Raw genomic sequence first — 14,668 nt, forward strand, 5'->3', positions numbered from 1 at the left:
TTTCATTTTTAGCACACTTTATTTCACACACAACACATCACACTGAGCAAGGGAAACTGTACAAAGCTGAAAGACATGGATTCTCCTGCAGAAATGCATCCTTATTCCAGGGGTTTAGCACGAGAGGCTTCAGCATTAGCCCTTAACACAGCTCCGGGACTGGGATATGGCCTCTGTTGAAACAAGGGTCCTGCAGCTGTGGTGTCTGCTCCGGTTTTGGCCTCATTTCTTTTGGGAAGTCCAGTAGACCAAGTACCTCTGAAAATAACCAACAATGGGATTATAATCCTATTAGAATGGTTTCTTTTCCAAGCTGAAGTTATCTGGTAAAAAGGATTATATATCTCTCTCTAATATCTATCTATCTATATATATATATATATATATATATATATATACACATACATATACACATACATATATATATATATATATATATATATATATATATACACACACACACACACACACACACACACACACACACACACACACACACACACACAGTTGTGGCCAAAAATATTGACACCCCTGCAATTCTATCAGATAATACTCAGTTTCTTCCTGAAAATGATTGCAAACACAAATTCTTTGGTATTATTATCTTCATTTAATTTGTCTTAAATGAAAAAACACAAAAGAGAATGAAGCAAAAAGCAAAACATTGATCATTTCACACAAAACTCCAAAAATTGGCCAGACAAAAGTATTGGAACCCTCAGCCTAATACTTGGTTGCACAACCTTTAGCCAAAATAACTGCGACCAACCGCTTCCGGTAACCATCAATGACTTTCTTACAATGCTCTGCTGGAATTTTAGACCCATTCATCTTGGCAAACTGCTCCAGGTCCCTGATATTTGAAGGGTGCCTTCTACAAACTGCCATTTTTAGATCTCTCCACAGGTGTTCTATGGGATTCAGGTCTGGACTCATTGCTGGCCACCTTAGAAGTCTCCAGTGCTTTCTCTCAAACCATTTTCTAGTGCTTTGGGTCATTGTCCTGCTGGAAGACCCATGACCTCTGAAGGAGACCCAGCTTTCTCACACTGAGCCCTACATTATGCTGCAAAATTTGTTGGTAGTCTTCTGACTTCATAATGCCATGCACACGGTCAAGCAGTCCAGTGCCAGAGGCAGCAAAGCAACCCCAAAACATCAGGGAACCTCCGCCATGTTTGACTGTAGGGACCGTGTTCTTTTCTTTGAATGCCTCTTTTTTTCTCCTGTAAACTCTATGTTGATGCCTTTGCCCAAAAAGCTCTACTTTTGTCTCATCTGACCAGAGAACATTCTTCCAAAACATTTTAGGCTTTTTCAGGTAAGTTTTGGCAATCTCCAGCCTGGCTTTTTTGTGTCTCGGGGTAAGAAGTGGGGTCTTCCTGGGTCTCCTACCATACAGTCCCTTTTCATTCACACGCCGACGGATAGTACGGGTTGACACTGTTGTACCCTCGGACTGCAGGGCAGCTTGAACTTGTTTGGATGTTAGTCGAGGTTCTTTATCCAACATCCACACAATCTTGCGTTGAAATCTCTTGTCAATTTTTCTTTTCCGTCCACATCTAGGGAGGTTAGCCACAGTGCCTTGGGCTTTAAACTTCTTGATGACACTGCGCACGGTAGACACAGGAACATTCAGGTCTTTGGAGATGGACTTGTAGCCTTGAGATTGCTCATGCTTCCTCACAATTTGGTTTCTCAAGTCCTCAGACAGTTCTTTGGTCTTCTTTCCTTTCTCCATGCTCAATGTGGTACACACAAGGACACAGGACAGAGGTTGAGTCAACTTTAATCCATGTCAACTGGCTGCAAGTGTGATTTAGTTATTGCCAACACCTGTTAGGTGCCACAGGTAAGTTATAGGTGCTGTTAATTACACAAATTAGAGAAGCATCACATGATTTTTCAAACAGTGCCAATACTTTTGTCCACCCTCTTTTTTATGTTTGGTGTGGAATTATATCCAATTTGGCTTTAGGACAATTCTTTTTGTGTTTTTTCATTTAAGACAAATTACATGAAGATAATAACAAATAATTTGTGTTTGAAATCATTTTCAGGAAGAAACTGAGTATTATCTGACAAAATTGCAGGGGTGTCAATACTTTTGGGCACAACTGTATATATACACACACTGACTGCACCAGCAGAATAGTGAGTGCAGCTCTGGAGTATAATACAGGATGCAACTCAGGATCAGTAATGTAATGTATGTACACAGTGACTGCACCAGCAGAATAGTGAGTGCAGCTCTGGGGTATAATACAGGATGTAACTCAGGATCAGTACTGTAATGTATGTACACAGTGACTGCACCAGCAGAATAGTGAGTGCAGGTCTGGGGTATAATACAGGGTGTAACTCAGGATCAGTAATGTATGCACACAGTAACTGCACCAGCAGAATAGTGAGTTCAGCTCTAGGGTAACACAGGATCACTACAAGATAAGTAATTCATGTACACTGACTGCAGCTCTTGCATACCTTGGAGCATCAGAATAAGCACTTGGATCCATGGGATCAATCTCTTCTTCTTTTCTCCCTGTTAATAGAGAAACTCCAGTTATTCTGACAGCTACCTACTCTTTTAGCAGAGATCCTGTTTACAAGATCTTGGTGAGTCACCTTTTTTGGGTTTCTGATATGGAGCAATTTCTTCCCTTCGGATGTGTCTCCTCTCCTTGATCTCTTCCCTCTCTGGCCTCTCTGGTTTCTCCGGCCGCTCCTCTGATTCTGAATAGTGCAATTTGACTATGAATATTAAGAGAACATAAGAAGAAAGCTACAGATTGTCACTACCTTTCTGTTTAGAAGGACATTTGGTGATGATAGCGTTTGGGTCATGTGGCGATAACCAGGACACCATATCTGTCTCCACATTCCAGTAATACGGGAGGCCACTGTGCAGAAGGAGGAAAAAAAAATACAAAATAATTTAAATCTCATGTCACAAGTTAAGAAGACCCTGATATAACTAATACAAAGACCATAACCAGCCACATTCCACACAGAGATCATCATCATCCCATGTGATGTATGCAGGATAAAAGAGGAACACTATGGTGTGTAGACTCTAACCATTATTACAGAGATCACCATTATCTTAGGTCCTGACCAGCCATTTCACTATACCTTGCCCTATGGTTCTCCCTCATCACTTACCATGACCTCAGCCACTTCCACTGTCACCATATATACATCACTTTGGAGATCACAATCATCACAAGACATTGCCCTACGATCTACCTGGCCAAACACATGTGACCGCCCTTACATATTCCCTCAGCATTCATGTACACAGCCCGTTCAGCTGCAGATCCTCACCATATCAAGTCATACACCTTGTACCAGTTGGGAGGGAGATTCTCTATCCTTGTAGCCTCATAATCCACGTTGTCATCATCATAGTCTTCAGCAATGACCTCCTCTGCCGCCTCTGGGGAAGCACATACAGAAAATGTGAGTGAGTATCGATTAACTAAATGATGTTAAAAATACAACTTATTCACCATTTTCAAGATGTCTAATGTTAGTGAATGGTGACATTCAGGGATAATGTCCAACTGACTTAGGGTATGTTTCCACGGTCAGTAAATGCTGCGTACAGCCGGAGCGCGTCCAATCCGCAGCGGCCAGATGTTGCAGCATAGTGGAGGGGATTTCATGAAATCCCATCTCCACTATGCGTGCAGGGATGCCTCTGGCTTCCCTGCGTAACCGGACATGCGGCGTGTCTTTCCAGACCATAGCATGTCTATTTATCTTGCTGAAAAAATGAAAACCTTGAGGGTACTACAAATAAGCCACAGGGAGCTGCAGTCCACACACTTAAAAAGGGGAATTGCAATGAAAGAAAAAGAAGTGTGCAATATGGACGCAAACAACCCAAAATAAATGCAAATAAAATACTAATAATCAATTATTATTTTTATTGAAAACATATAGAAAGAACACACAAGTGACAAAAACATATTAAAAACAATTAAAAAAGGCCAAAAAAGAGTTTGGCCTAAAATGACACTCCAGAATAACAGGTCTTTTAATAAGGACCTGATATATACCCCCTCCAATAAATAAGGGCAGAGACTAATGAAATAGTGCAAAATACACATGTATATGCAAACCACAATGTAAACCCCAATGCGTAATTTGCAGCTCTAGAAGCATACAATTTGAGAAGCACAATAAATATGATGTAACAAGGTGCAGTAATCATAAATGACCATAGAGCATGGTTGCAGTTGCCCAAAAATGCATAAATACACCACACAATAAAATACTTTGACTTCAAAGACAACCTATTAATGATCTGTATTGAAAAATGTCAATACTTAAAATATCTAGAAGCAATAAACCCATAGAGGTAATGATAGATCAAATATCTGAGTATGTGACAGTTGTCAGAAAAAAAAATAATATTATGAATGCGGTTATCATGGATGTAGATATACCGCACAATGAGGAGCTATGGCTTCAAAAAAGCTTTTCAGGTCTTCTACAATAAGAGACATACCAATCCTCTAAGCACCTGAAGGCTGCACACATGAGGGTAAAATAAAGGTATCATAATAAAGTCAAATGCCCACAAGATGAAAATAGGAGGGGGGGTGTTGCCCCACGCGTATCGCCACCTGTAGCGTGGCTTCCTCAGGGGAAGTGGAGGTGAGTCATTGTCACAAACAGCGCCCTTTTATATATCTCAAAATTATCATAAACTACTTACAGGTAGTGAAATAGTTCGGCGGGCGTGAGGTCAGCGTCCGGAAATAGCTACTGCGCAAGCGCTGTGATGATAATTACAGAAAGTAAAATGGTGCGGCGGGCATGAAGTCAGCGTCCGGAAATAGCTACTGCGCAAGCGCTGTAATGATAACGAAACCGAAATTTAGGGATTGGAGAGCGGCGCAGGCGTACTGAAAGCAAGTGTTAAATGAACGCAAATGCGCAGGCTCAAAGAAGGAAAGAGTAATGCCAGCATATAAAGAGCGCTGATGCTCCTACATTAAAAGAAAACATCACAACCACGGCTTGAAAAGTAAGTATAACACAGGCATAATAGTTGATAAAGGTCACAAGGACCATAAAACCATGCTTGAGCGCAAAAAAAATAAACAATTATTCATATAACACCATGCAGTAAAGATTTAGGTTTTGCAAAATGTATTACGCAAAATAAGAAATGAGAATAAATGATAATCATATGTCTTTGTCATGAATATACTTTTCATATAAAATACCCATCAGGCTTTGCGTGTTGCTTTGCTTTTTTGTATATATGACTTTTATCATTTATTCTCATTTCTTATTTTGCGTAATACATTTTGCAAAACCTAAATCTTTACTGCATGGTGTTATATGAATAATTGTTTATTTTTTTGCGCTCAAGCATGGTTTTATGGTCCTTGTGACCTTTATCAACTATTATGCCTGTGTTATATTTACTTTTCAAGCCGTGGTTGTGATGTTTTCTTTTAATGTAGGAGCATCAGCGCTCTTTATATGCTGGCATTACTCTTTCCTTCTTTGAGCCTGCGCATTTGCGTTCATTTAACACTTGCTTTCAGTACGCCTGCGCCGATCTCCAATCCCTAAGTTTCGGTTTCGTTATCATTACAGCGCTTGCGCAGTAGCTATTTCCGGACGCTGACTTCATGCCCGCCGCACCATTTTACTTTCTGTAACCATCATCACAGCGCTTGCGCAGTAGCTATTTCCGGACGCTGACCTCACGCCCGCCGAACTATTTCACTACCTGTAAGTAGTTTATGATAATTTTGAGATATATAAAAGGGCGCTGTTTGTGACAATGACTCACCTCCACTTCCCCTGAGGAAGCCACGCTACAGGTGGCGATACGCGTGGGGCAACACCCCCCCTCCTATTTTCATCTTGTGGGCATTTGACTTTATTATGATACCTTTATTTTACCCTCATGTGTGCAGCCTTCAGGTGCGTAGAGGATTGGTATGTCTCTTATTGTAGAAGACCTGAAAAGCTTTTTTGAAGCCATAGCTCCTCATTGTGCGGTATATCTACATCCATGATAACCGCATTCATAATATTTTTTTTTCTGACAACTGTCACATACTCAGATATTTGATCTATCATTACCTCTATGGGTTTATTGCTTCTAGATATTTTGAGTATTGACATTTTTCAATACAGATCATTAATAGGTTGTCTTTGAAGTCAAAGTATTTTATTGTGTGGTGTATTTATGCATTTTTGGGCAACTGCAACCATGCTCTATGGTCGTTTATGATTACTGCACCTTGTTACATATTTATTGTGCTTCTCAAATTGTATGCTTCTAGAGCTGCAAATTACGCATTGGGGTTTACATTGTGGTTTGCATATACATGTGTATTTTGCACTATTTCATTAGTCTCTGCCCTTATTTATTGGAGGGGGTATATATCAGGTCCTTATTAAAAGACCTGTTATTCTGGAGTGTCATTTTAGGCCAAACTCTTTTTTGGCATTTTTTAATTGTTTTTAATATGTTTTTGTCACTTGTGTGTTCTTTCTATATGTTTTCAATAAAAATAATAATTGATTATTAGTATTTTATTTGCATTTATTTTGGGTTGTTTGCGTCCATATTGCACACTTCTTTTTCTTTCATTGCAATTCTATTTATCTTGCTGACACGCTCAGTCTCCGCAAGATGAAGTCAACCATACAATGTATAGAATGCGGTGATTCCGCATGGTTCAATGAACACATGCGGAATCACCGTGCATACAAAAGCTGGCAGGGCTTTGGATGGAGCGGACATGTGCTGCGTCCAAAGCGCTGCCGATTACTGACCGTGGAAACATACCCTTAGAGGCCGTGCATCCGAGCGCTCTCTGGTTACTACCTCTGCACCTGGGTATGATCAGGAGAGGTTTGCAGGTCACACGTTTCCATTCATCTGCAGCAAGCAGAGCATGCACACTGTTGCATATTAGAGAGGTACAGAACTTTTCATTATCAGTGCGCTGGAGTTCTATGGACTGGGAGACAGCGGTCCTCCGGGCCTCAGCAGCTGGTGATACGTTTTTGGGGTGTGCAGTGTAGGCTGTGCTCTCAGAGTGACAACTTACCGGCTTCCACGTGTTTCAGGATCCCTCTTTTTGCCAATCGAGCTTGAAGGGCCAAAGGCAGCGGCATCGCGAGTCACCAACCTGCAGGTATGGACACTGGTGAGCGGTGCCAGCCCCAAAATGTGCCCAGACCCCCACACTGCTTCCTAAGGCACCAAGGAGTGGTGACCCCCCTCTTGTGCCACTACTGCTCCACACTCTGCAGTGTGCTGGTACTTGTGGTACACCAGATTGGTAGGGAAAGCTGATCCTTCTAGTTCTACTTCATGAACCGTCCCAGGATAAAGCTGAGACCAAATGTACAAACCCAGCTCTGCGCGCGCCGCCGTTCTCCTCTTCGTGTTACCCGTTTGTGGAGGTCGCAGGCTGATGGCGTCACTGACACGCAAGGTTTTGCGTTCCACATCTCGCTTCCGATCTGTTGCCAATAGGAAGCGCTTTATACTCCCACGTGATCTAATGCTCTTAAAGCGGCCGACGTCACTTCCACTGCTGGCCCCAAAGAATGGAGGAATATGTGCGGGAACCATGGTAACGCCGGGCATGACGGGAATGTATCGCTGCTTGTAGCTATGTGGCAAAGTGGTGGCACTGTAGGAGCTGTCAACACCCCAGTGCATTCTGGGAGGCAGCTTGTACAGCTGCGCAGAGGTTGCCGGGAAACTTGGTTTCACAGACGCTTGTCGTCAGTGGCAACCAATCAGAGCTCAGCTTGTATTTTCGAGCCTTCCATGGGAAAATGAAAGGAGGACTGTAATTGATTGCTATGGAAACCATGGAGGCTTCCCATTAGCAAAGCTTTGGATACTTGAGCCATGCTCGCTAATTAGCAGAGCCATCAGCTCTCATGCAGCTGATATGGGGGCATATGGAGGTAGTTAATAGAGGAGACCTCGACCCCCCCCATGTCTTGATTGTCTCCAACCTTGTGAACTACAGCTCCCTGCATTCCCTGACAGTCTGGTAATAGGATTGACATCATGGGAATCGTAGTTTTGCTACCAGATTGCTTCTTGCGCTGGTCAGAAGAGGTAGATGCAGGTGTAGTTCTGCTAGTACCTCTGCTTGCTGACGTGTTTTCCATAGTGATGACATGGGAACATGTCTGGCCTCAGTGGTGACATCTTGGTATTAATTGTTTGCTTTCACCAACTGTATCCAGTGGCAAGATGAAATATAGCAAAATGTGGACTTGTCCTTTGACTATTTTGCAGAGTAACAGCTGCCATTTTCCTTTTCCAGCCCCTGGAGGATTGTCGATGACTGCGGCGGAGCCTTTACAATGGGACTCATCGGGGGAGGGGTATTTCAGTCAATTAAAGGGTTCAGAAATGCTCCAGTGGTGAGTATATCCTGTCTTGTACCTCCAGTGTTCCTCTTAGGCCGCGGTCACACATGCAACTGCAATGCGAGAAACTCGTGCCTCAATACCTGGCAATGTCGCCGGCACTCGGGACCGGAGTGTGCAGCTGCGTGTATTTCTATGCAGCTGAACTCTCCAGTCCCGAGTGCCTGCGGCAGTGACAGGTATTAAGGTGATAGACTCACATTGCAGTTGCAAGTGTGACCCCGGCCATTCACGGGGACTTTGATGAATAACCTGTGTGACTACCACTTAATTCCCTGATTGCAGAGATGTGGCCCTCTCTCCTGCACTGCCCTGTGCTGGTGAAGAATAGTGCAACATCGGTGGGTCCATTACATTACCACCTTTTCTTTCTTCCCAGGGGTTTAAGCACCGTCTGCGGGGCAGTATGAATGCTGTTAAAATCCGTGCTCCACAGATAGGAGGTGAGCTCTGTGCTTGGGATACCTGTTTGACACTGTGCCCTCACCCCATTACGCCCCTTTACTGTCTCTGTTATTGTACAGGCAGCTTTGCGGTGTGGGGGGGCTTGTTCTCCACTATTGACTGTGGTCTGGTGAAGCTTCGTGGGAAGGAGGACCCCTGGAATTCCATCACCAGCGGAGCTCTTACCGGGGCCGTTCTGGCGTCTCGCAGTAAGAAACCTCTCACCCCTTTTATATTCATCGTTCTAGACATTTCTGAAGTTACCATGGAAGACACATGATATTAGATTTTTCCCTTTACATGTTACACTAATACAGAGAGATGTGGCCCCTGACTACAGGATGGAGGCTTCTACTATGGGGGGGGCACTTATAGGGCCACTGCATGGGATATCAGCCAGCCTAGTCAATGACCAGCTATATAATGCATAGATGGCCTTGGGCTACCAGAGTAAAAGATGATCTTTTTCAGCAATGGAAGTCCTGAGAGGGGGATAGTTGTACCTTTTAATAGTCAAAGGTTAAGGGAAAAATGACAGGAACGGGCCGCCTTATTGAATCTTTGCAGTTGGTTCAGTAATGAGTTGAATGATTCAGACCCCCACAGACAAAATCACTTCTTGGATCCGCTTCAATGAAATTAAAATTGGGGGGGAAAAGTAGCAGAAATCCTTGGATAATAAAACTTGTACGACCATTCTCCCAGTCACTGACCTGAACGATGACTCTGTAGGGATCTGCTCATTACAAGTCTCCCTGAATAATCGTCATCACTGCTCTGTTTCATTCCTTAGGTGGACCCCTGGCTATGGTGGGCTCAGCACTGATGGGGGGGATATTATTGGCGCTCATAGAAGGTGTCGGCATCCTCCTGACCCGCTACACGGCACAGCAGTTTCAAAACCGTAAGTTCTCTAAACTATATAATACAAAGAATCAAAAGACAATTTGTGCTAAAATGAATTGGATTAATAGAACAGTCTTGTGGACTGAATGAATAAGCTAAATGAAATATATTTAACTTTTTATATAATAGATCCAATTTACAAAAATGCTGAGATGATAGCCCAGGTGTAATCATATAGTGTTTAATCAAATGGATATATCGCCTGCATAGGGATTTGCTCAAATGCAATTAAAGGCATCAAGTGCATACAGCAGACTTAAACCATGCATGTAGGATCCACGTATATGGTTGGGGGGGGTTATGGATGGCAGGCAGTATGTATAATGATAGTATAACTACGGACTAACAGGCATCTACATTACTATCATTATACACACCGCATGCCATCCTTCCTTTACTATATACGTGGATCCTACATGTATGGTTGAAGTCTGCTGTATGCGCTGTTTGCACTTGATGCTTTAATTGCATTTGAGCAAATCCCTATGCAGGCGATATATCCATTTGTTTAAACACTATATGATTACATCTGGGCTATCATCTCAGCATCTTTGTAAATCGGATCCATTCTATACAGGTGAAATATACACTCACTGGCCACTTTATTAGGTACACCTGTCCAACTGTGTGTTAAGACTTAATTTCTAATCAGCCAATCACATGGCGGCAACTCAGTGCATTTAGGCATGTAGACATGGTCAAGACAATCTCCTGCAGTTCAAACCGAGCATCAGTATGGGGAAGAAAGGTGATTTGAGTGCCTTTGAACGTGGCATGATTGTTGGTGCCAGAAGGGCTGGTCTGAGTATTTCAGAAACTGCTGATCTACTGGGATTTTCACGCACAACCATCTCTAGGGTTTACAGAGAATGGTCCGAAAAAGAAAAAAAATCCAGTGAGCGGCAGTTCTGTGGCCGGAAATGCCTTGTTGATGTCAGAGGAGAATGGGCATACTGGTTCGAGCTGATAGAAAGGCAACAGTGACTCAAATTGCCACCCGTTACAACCAAGGTAGGCAGAAGAGCATCTCTGAACGCACAGTGCGTCGAACTTTGAGGCAGATGGGCTACAGCAGCAGAAGACCACACTGGGTACCACTCCTCTCAGCTAAGAACAGGCATCTCATGGCTACTTTCAGCAGGATAATGCGCCATGTCATAAAGCTCGAATCATCTCAGATTGGTTTCTTGAACATGACAATGAGTTCACTGTACTCAAATGGCCTCCTCAGTCACCAGATCTCAATCCAATAGAGCATCTTTGGGATGTGGTGGAACGGGAGATTCGCATCAGGGATGTGCAGCCGACAAATCTGCGCCAACTGTGTGATGCCATCATGTCAATATGGTCCAAAATCTCTGAGGAATGCTTCCAGCACCTTGTTGAATCTCTGCCACGAAGAATTGAGGCAGTTCTGAAGGCAAAAGGGGGTCCAACCCGTTACTAGCATGGTGTACCTAATAAAGTGGCCAGTGAGTGTATATTTTATGTAGCTTATTGTTTCAGTCCACAAGATTGTTCTAATAATTCATCTCATTTGTAGCACAAACTGTTTTTGATTTTGTTTCCAAGTAATTTTGCAAATGGTGGATTTTTACTATTTATTTGCGGCTCGTGAAACAGACACCGGTAACGGCGCCTTTGTGGTTATTTACAGCTTTTATAGAGAACAAACCACTTTTATTTTAAAGGGGTCGTACAACTTAAGCCTCTTGTAATTTGACACTTGGTGGTCCCTATGCTGGCGAAACTGTTCTCTCCCACGACTTCATCCCATGGGAAACAGTTGGGAGGCCACCATACATATCAGACGGTCGGCTGGTTCCACCAAGATTGTCATTTTGGCTGACTTTCATCTAATGTGTATGGAGGCCTTTATGTCCAGCTGTTGATTATCATCTGCTGTTATCTAAGAATGCTACATGCTGCCATTGCAGGGGGCTTATAGTATTCCAAAGACATACTGATAGGGAATTTAGATTGTGAGCCCCATCGGGGACAGTGATGATAATGTGTGCAAACTGTAAACCGCTGCGGAATATGTTAGCGCTATATAAAAATAAAGATGATGATTATTCTGCAGCTCTGTTGTGAATGATGGAGGGGTCCCAGAGTAGCCCACTCCTTATGCACCCTCCCATGTCCTGATTTTGCCTCCGTCCGCTCTGTACCGCTTCTGTCTGGTGCTATGTCCACGCTTTAGTCACAATGTTGTGTAATGGACCCAATCTGTAGCTACGCCCCCGTTCTGTCCATATTTCAAGGGGGAGGGCATCATTGAGGGATGAGCATGCAGCTCCTTTACTAGTCTTTGTTGGTTTATTTTGCAGCCAGTCCATTTGCAGAAGGGCCAAGCAATATACCGCACTGACGCTGGAAACAGCCGGCCGCTTGGGCTTTTTATTTCAATGGTGGTGATGTTGAAGACTTGCGATACAGGTTAAGGAAGAATATGGGATTTGTATAAGTGAAGTGTTCTTATCCTTCTGTATAGAAATAAACCGTGTTCATTGTGTAACGTGTGACCCTCAGCGTGTGTATTGTATGATCACCCCCAGCCTGCAGGAGAATGAGGGGGTGTTATGGCATGTTTTTTTTTTTATGGACACATTAATTACATTTATTTCCATTTGTCCAGTAATAATCCCTTATACAATTCCCATGCCACGGTCTTCATAATGGGGCAACGAAGGAGAAATGTTTCTAGAAACAGACACTTTTACTTGGATGTTGCGATCGGTCATTTCTTCAGCTTTCAGTAGCGAGGATGAATCTAAAAAGACAAAGCAGACAATGCTGTGTGTAACTGGATAGTACTACTACATGTCTGATAGCAGCGGTGTACATCATGTGGCCATTGTCTGTAGCCCCCAGCCTTCTGGGCACTTACCTGTCTGTGGCTGGTGACTGCTCACATGCGTTTTCCATGTTGGAGAGGAATGGCACAGGCGCAGGGACGGGTAAGTACTAATGCGGCCATGGGAAGCCATCTATGGGACCTTCATGTATTGGCAGGATTTGGGTCTCCTGATCCCTACATGGGACTTCTTCGAAGGCTAGATGGGGCGGCGATGCATAGGTTGTGGGGATATTGACATGTTTGGCTGTTTTGGCAACCTGCATAAATGACAATAGGGAGAGACCTAGGCATGGTCTCTTGGTCTTTGTTATTCCTTCTTTCCCTGTGATGTAATAGTTTATGATGGGGAGGGTGATGTATGGAGCAGGCTAAGGCGCTCAGACTTCTGCTCATGAAGTGAATAATTCTGAGACTAGTAAGTAAAAGTGGCACTTGGTGGAGAATTTTGAAAAAACACTTGTTATCAAAGATGTGAATTGATTTGCAAGCTGCCAAGTCTGTGTGGCCTTTTGATAGGAGCCCTTAGAGCGGCTTCCGACCTGCCAACATTCGCGGCTCTTTTTTAACTTAACCAACCCATCGTGATGCCACGTGCATCACGCAGCATTGATGCCATACTGCCAGGCCGTCTAATCGAGAGGAGCCGCAGATGCTGGCCTGTAGGAGGTCCGAAGGGATCCTGTCCACTAGCCACAGATCACCGACGTGACCTTCTGGTCCTGTGAATCGACTGACCCTAATTCCAGTAGTTATGTTCAGCTACTTGCATTGTTCTTTGTTTTATAGCAGAAAGTTGGTAATTCTACTGCTAAACTGAATTTTCAGTGGGGTGAATAATTTTGGTTGCACCTATACATTAATCTATAGATGAGCCTTGTAGATCGATAGCCATGTACAATGCACAGATCTAGACATGCAGTCAATATGGAAAGTATTCAGACCCCTTTAAATTTTTCACTCTGTTTCATTGCAGTCATTTGATAAATTCAAGAAAGTTCATTTTTTTTCTCATTAATGTACACTCTGCACCCCATCATGACTATATAAAAAAAAAAAATTCAGAAATGTAAAAATTTTTGTAAATATATTAAAAAAAGAAACTGAAATCTCAAATGGTCATAAGTATTCAGACCTTTTGCTCAGTATTGAGTAGAAGCGCCCTTTTGAGCTAGTACAGCCATGAGTCGTCTTGGGAATAATGCAACAAGTTTTTCACACCTGGATTTGGGGATCCTCTGTCATTGTTCCGTCAGGTTGGATGATGAACGTTGGTAGACAGCCATTTACAGGTCTCTCCAGAGATGCTCAATTGGGTTTAGGTCAGGGCTCTGGCTGGGCCAGTCAAGAATGGTCACAGAGTTGTTCCGAAGCCACTGTTATTTTAGCTGTGTGCTTAGGGTCATTGTCTTGTTGGAAGGTGAACCTTCGGCCATGTCTGAGGTCCAGAGCACTCTGGAAGAGGTTTTCATCCAGGATATCTCTGTACTTGGCTGCATTCATGTTTCCTTCAATTGCAACCAGTCGTCCTGTCCCTGCAGCTGAAAAACATAGCATGATGCTGCCACCACCATGTTAAACTGTTGGAATTGTATTGGGCAGGTGATGAGCAGTGCCTGGTTTTCTCCACACATACCGCTTAGGATTATCACCAAAAAGTTCTATCTTTGTCTCATCAGACCAGAGAATCTTATTTCTCATAGTCTGGGAGTCATTCATGTGTTTTTTAGCAAACACTATGCAGGCTTTCATATGTCTAGCACTGAGGAGAGGCTTCTGTCAGGCCACTCAGCCATAAAGGCCCGACTGGTGGAGGGCTGGAGTGATAGTTGACTTTGTGGAACTTTCTCCCATCTCCCTACTGCATCTGTAGAGCGCAGCCACAGTGATCTTGGGGTTCTTCTTTACCTCTCTCACCAAGGCTCTTCTTCCACGATTGCTCAGTTTGGACGACCAGGTCTAGGAAGACTTCTGGCGGTCCCAAACGTCTTCCATTTAAGGATTATGGAGGCCACTGTGCTC

General features: G+C 43.4%; 3 protein-coding genes across 5 annotated transcripts in view; 1 reads left to right on the forward strand and 2 right to left on the reverse strand.

The window, feature by feature from the left end:
* PQBP1 (polyglutamine binding protein 1) lies at window positions 1-7,525 on the reverse strand. Of its 2 annotated transcripts, none has more exons than XM_073541310.1 (7): window positions 7,399-7,525; window positions 7,092-7,172; window positions 3,328-3,439; window positions 2,803-2,903; window positions 2,629-2,754; window positions 2,488-2,545; window positions 1-258 (listed from the first exon to the last, which is right to left on the reverse strand). In XM_073541310.1, the coding sequence occupies exons 2-7, from the start codon at window positions 7,156-7,158 to the stop codon at window positions 102-104; spliced, it is 621 nt and encodes a 206-aa protein (XP_073397411.1). In that variant the 5' UTR covers window positions 7,159-7,172; window positions 7,399-7,525; the 3' UTR covers window positions 1-101. The 2 variants fall into 2 exon arrangements, with proteins under 2 accessions (XP_073397411.1, XP_073397412.1); XM_073541311.1 differs by having other exon boundaries at window positions 2,629-2,736; window positions 7,399-7,524.
* Window positions 7,520-12,307, forward strand: TIMM17B (translocase of inner mitochondrial membrane 17B). Its single transcript, XM_073541315.1, has 6 exons — window positions 7,520-7,622; window positions 8,334-8,433; window positions 8,819-8,882; window positions 8,964-9,092; window positions 9,677-9,787; window positions 12,120-12,307. Exons 1-6 carry the CDS (start codon window positions 7,597-7,599, stop codon window positions 12,158-12,160), a joined length of 471 nt encoding a protein of 156 aa, XP_073397416.1. The 5' UTR covers window positions 7,520-7,596; the 3' UTR covers window positions 12,161-12,307.
* Window positions 12,168-14,668, reverse strand: part of LOC141046708 (chemokine-like protein TAFA-1) — a 15,976-nt gene continuing 13,475 nt past the window's right edge. For both annotated transcript variants that reach the window (XM_073541313.1, XM_073541314.1), the window contains exon 5: window positions 12,168-12,562. In XM_073541313.1, coding sequence (XP_073397414.1) covers window positions 12,545-12,562 — 18 coding nt within the window. In that variant the 3' untranslated portion in view covers window positions 12,168-12,544. The remainder of the gene's footprint in view (window positions 12,563-14,668) is intronic.

Source organism: Dendrobates tinctorius, unplaced genomic scaffold, assembly GCF_039654945.1.
Source record: "Dendrobates tinctorius isolate UK_male_01 unplaced genomic scaffold, ASM3965494v1 ptg000120l, whole genome shotgun sequence".
NCBI lineage: Eukaryota > Metazoa > Chordata > Amphibia > Anura > Dendrobatidae > Dendrobates > Dendrobates tinctorius.

Coding starts and splice junctions, on each gene's coding strand:
- PQBP1 (XM_073541310.1), bottom strand. CDS start 7,158: ATGCCGCTGCCTTTGGCCCTTCAAGCTCGATTGGCAAAAAGAGGGATC. Junction 2,904..3,327: donor AAGGTGTATGACTTGATATG/GTGAGGATCTGC, acceptor CCTTCTGCACAG/TGGCCTCCCGTATTACTGGA. Junction 2,755..2,802: donor ATGTCCTTCTAAACAGAAAG/GTAGTGACAATC, acceptor TAATATTCATAG/TCAAATTGCACTATTCAGAA.
- TIMM17B (XM_073541315.1), top strand. CDS start 7,597: ATGGAGGAATATGTGCGGGAACCATG. Junction 8,883..8,963: donor CCGTGCTCCACAGATAGGAG/GTGAGCTCTGTG, acceptor GTTATTGTACAG/GCAGCTTTGCGGTGTGGGGG. Junction 9,788..12,119: donor GGCACAGCAGTTTCAAAACC/GTAAGTTCTCTA, acceptor TTTATTTTGCAG/CCAGTCCATTTGCAGAAGGG.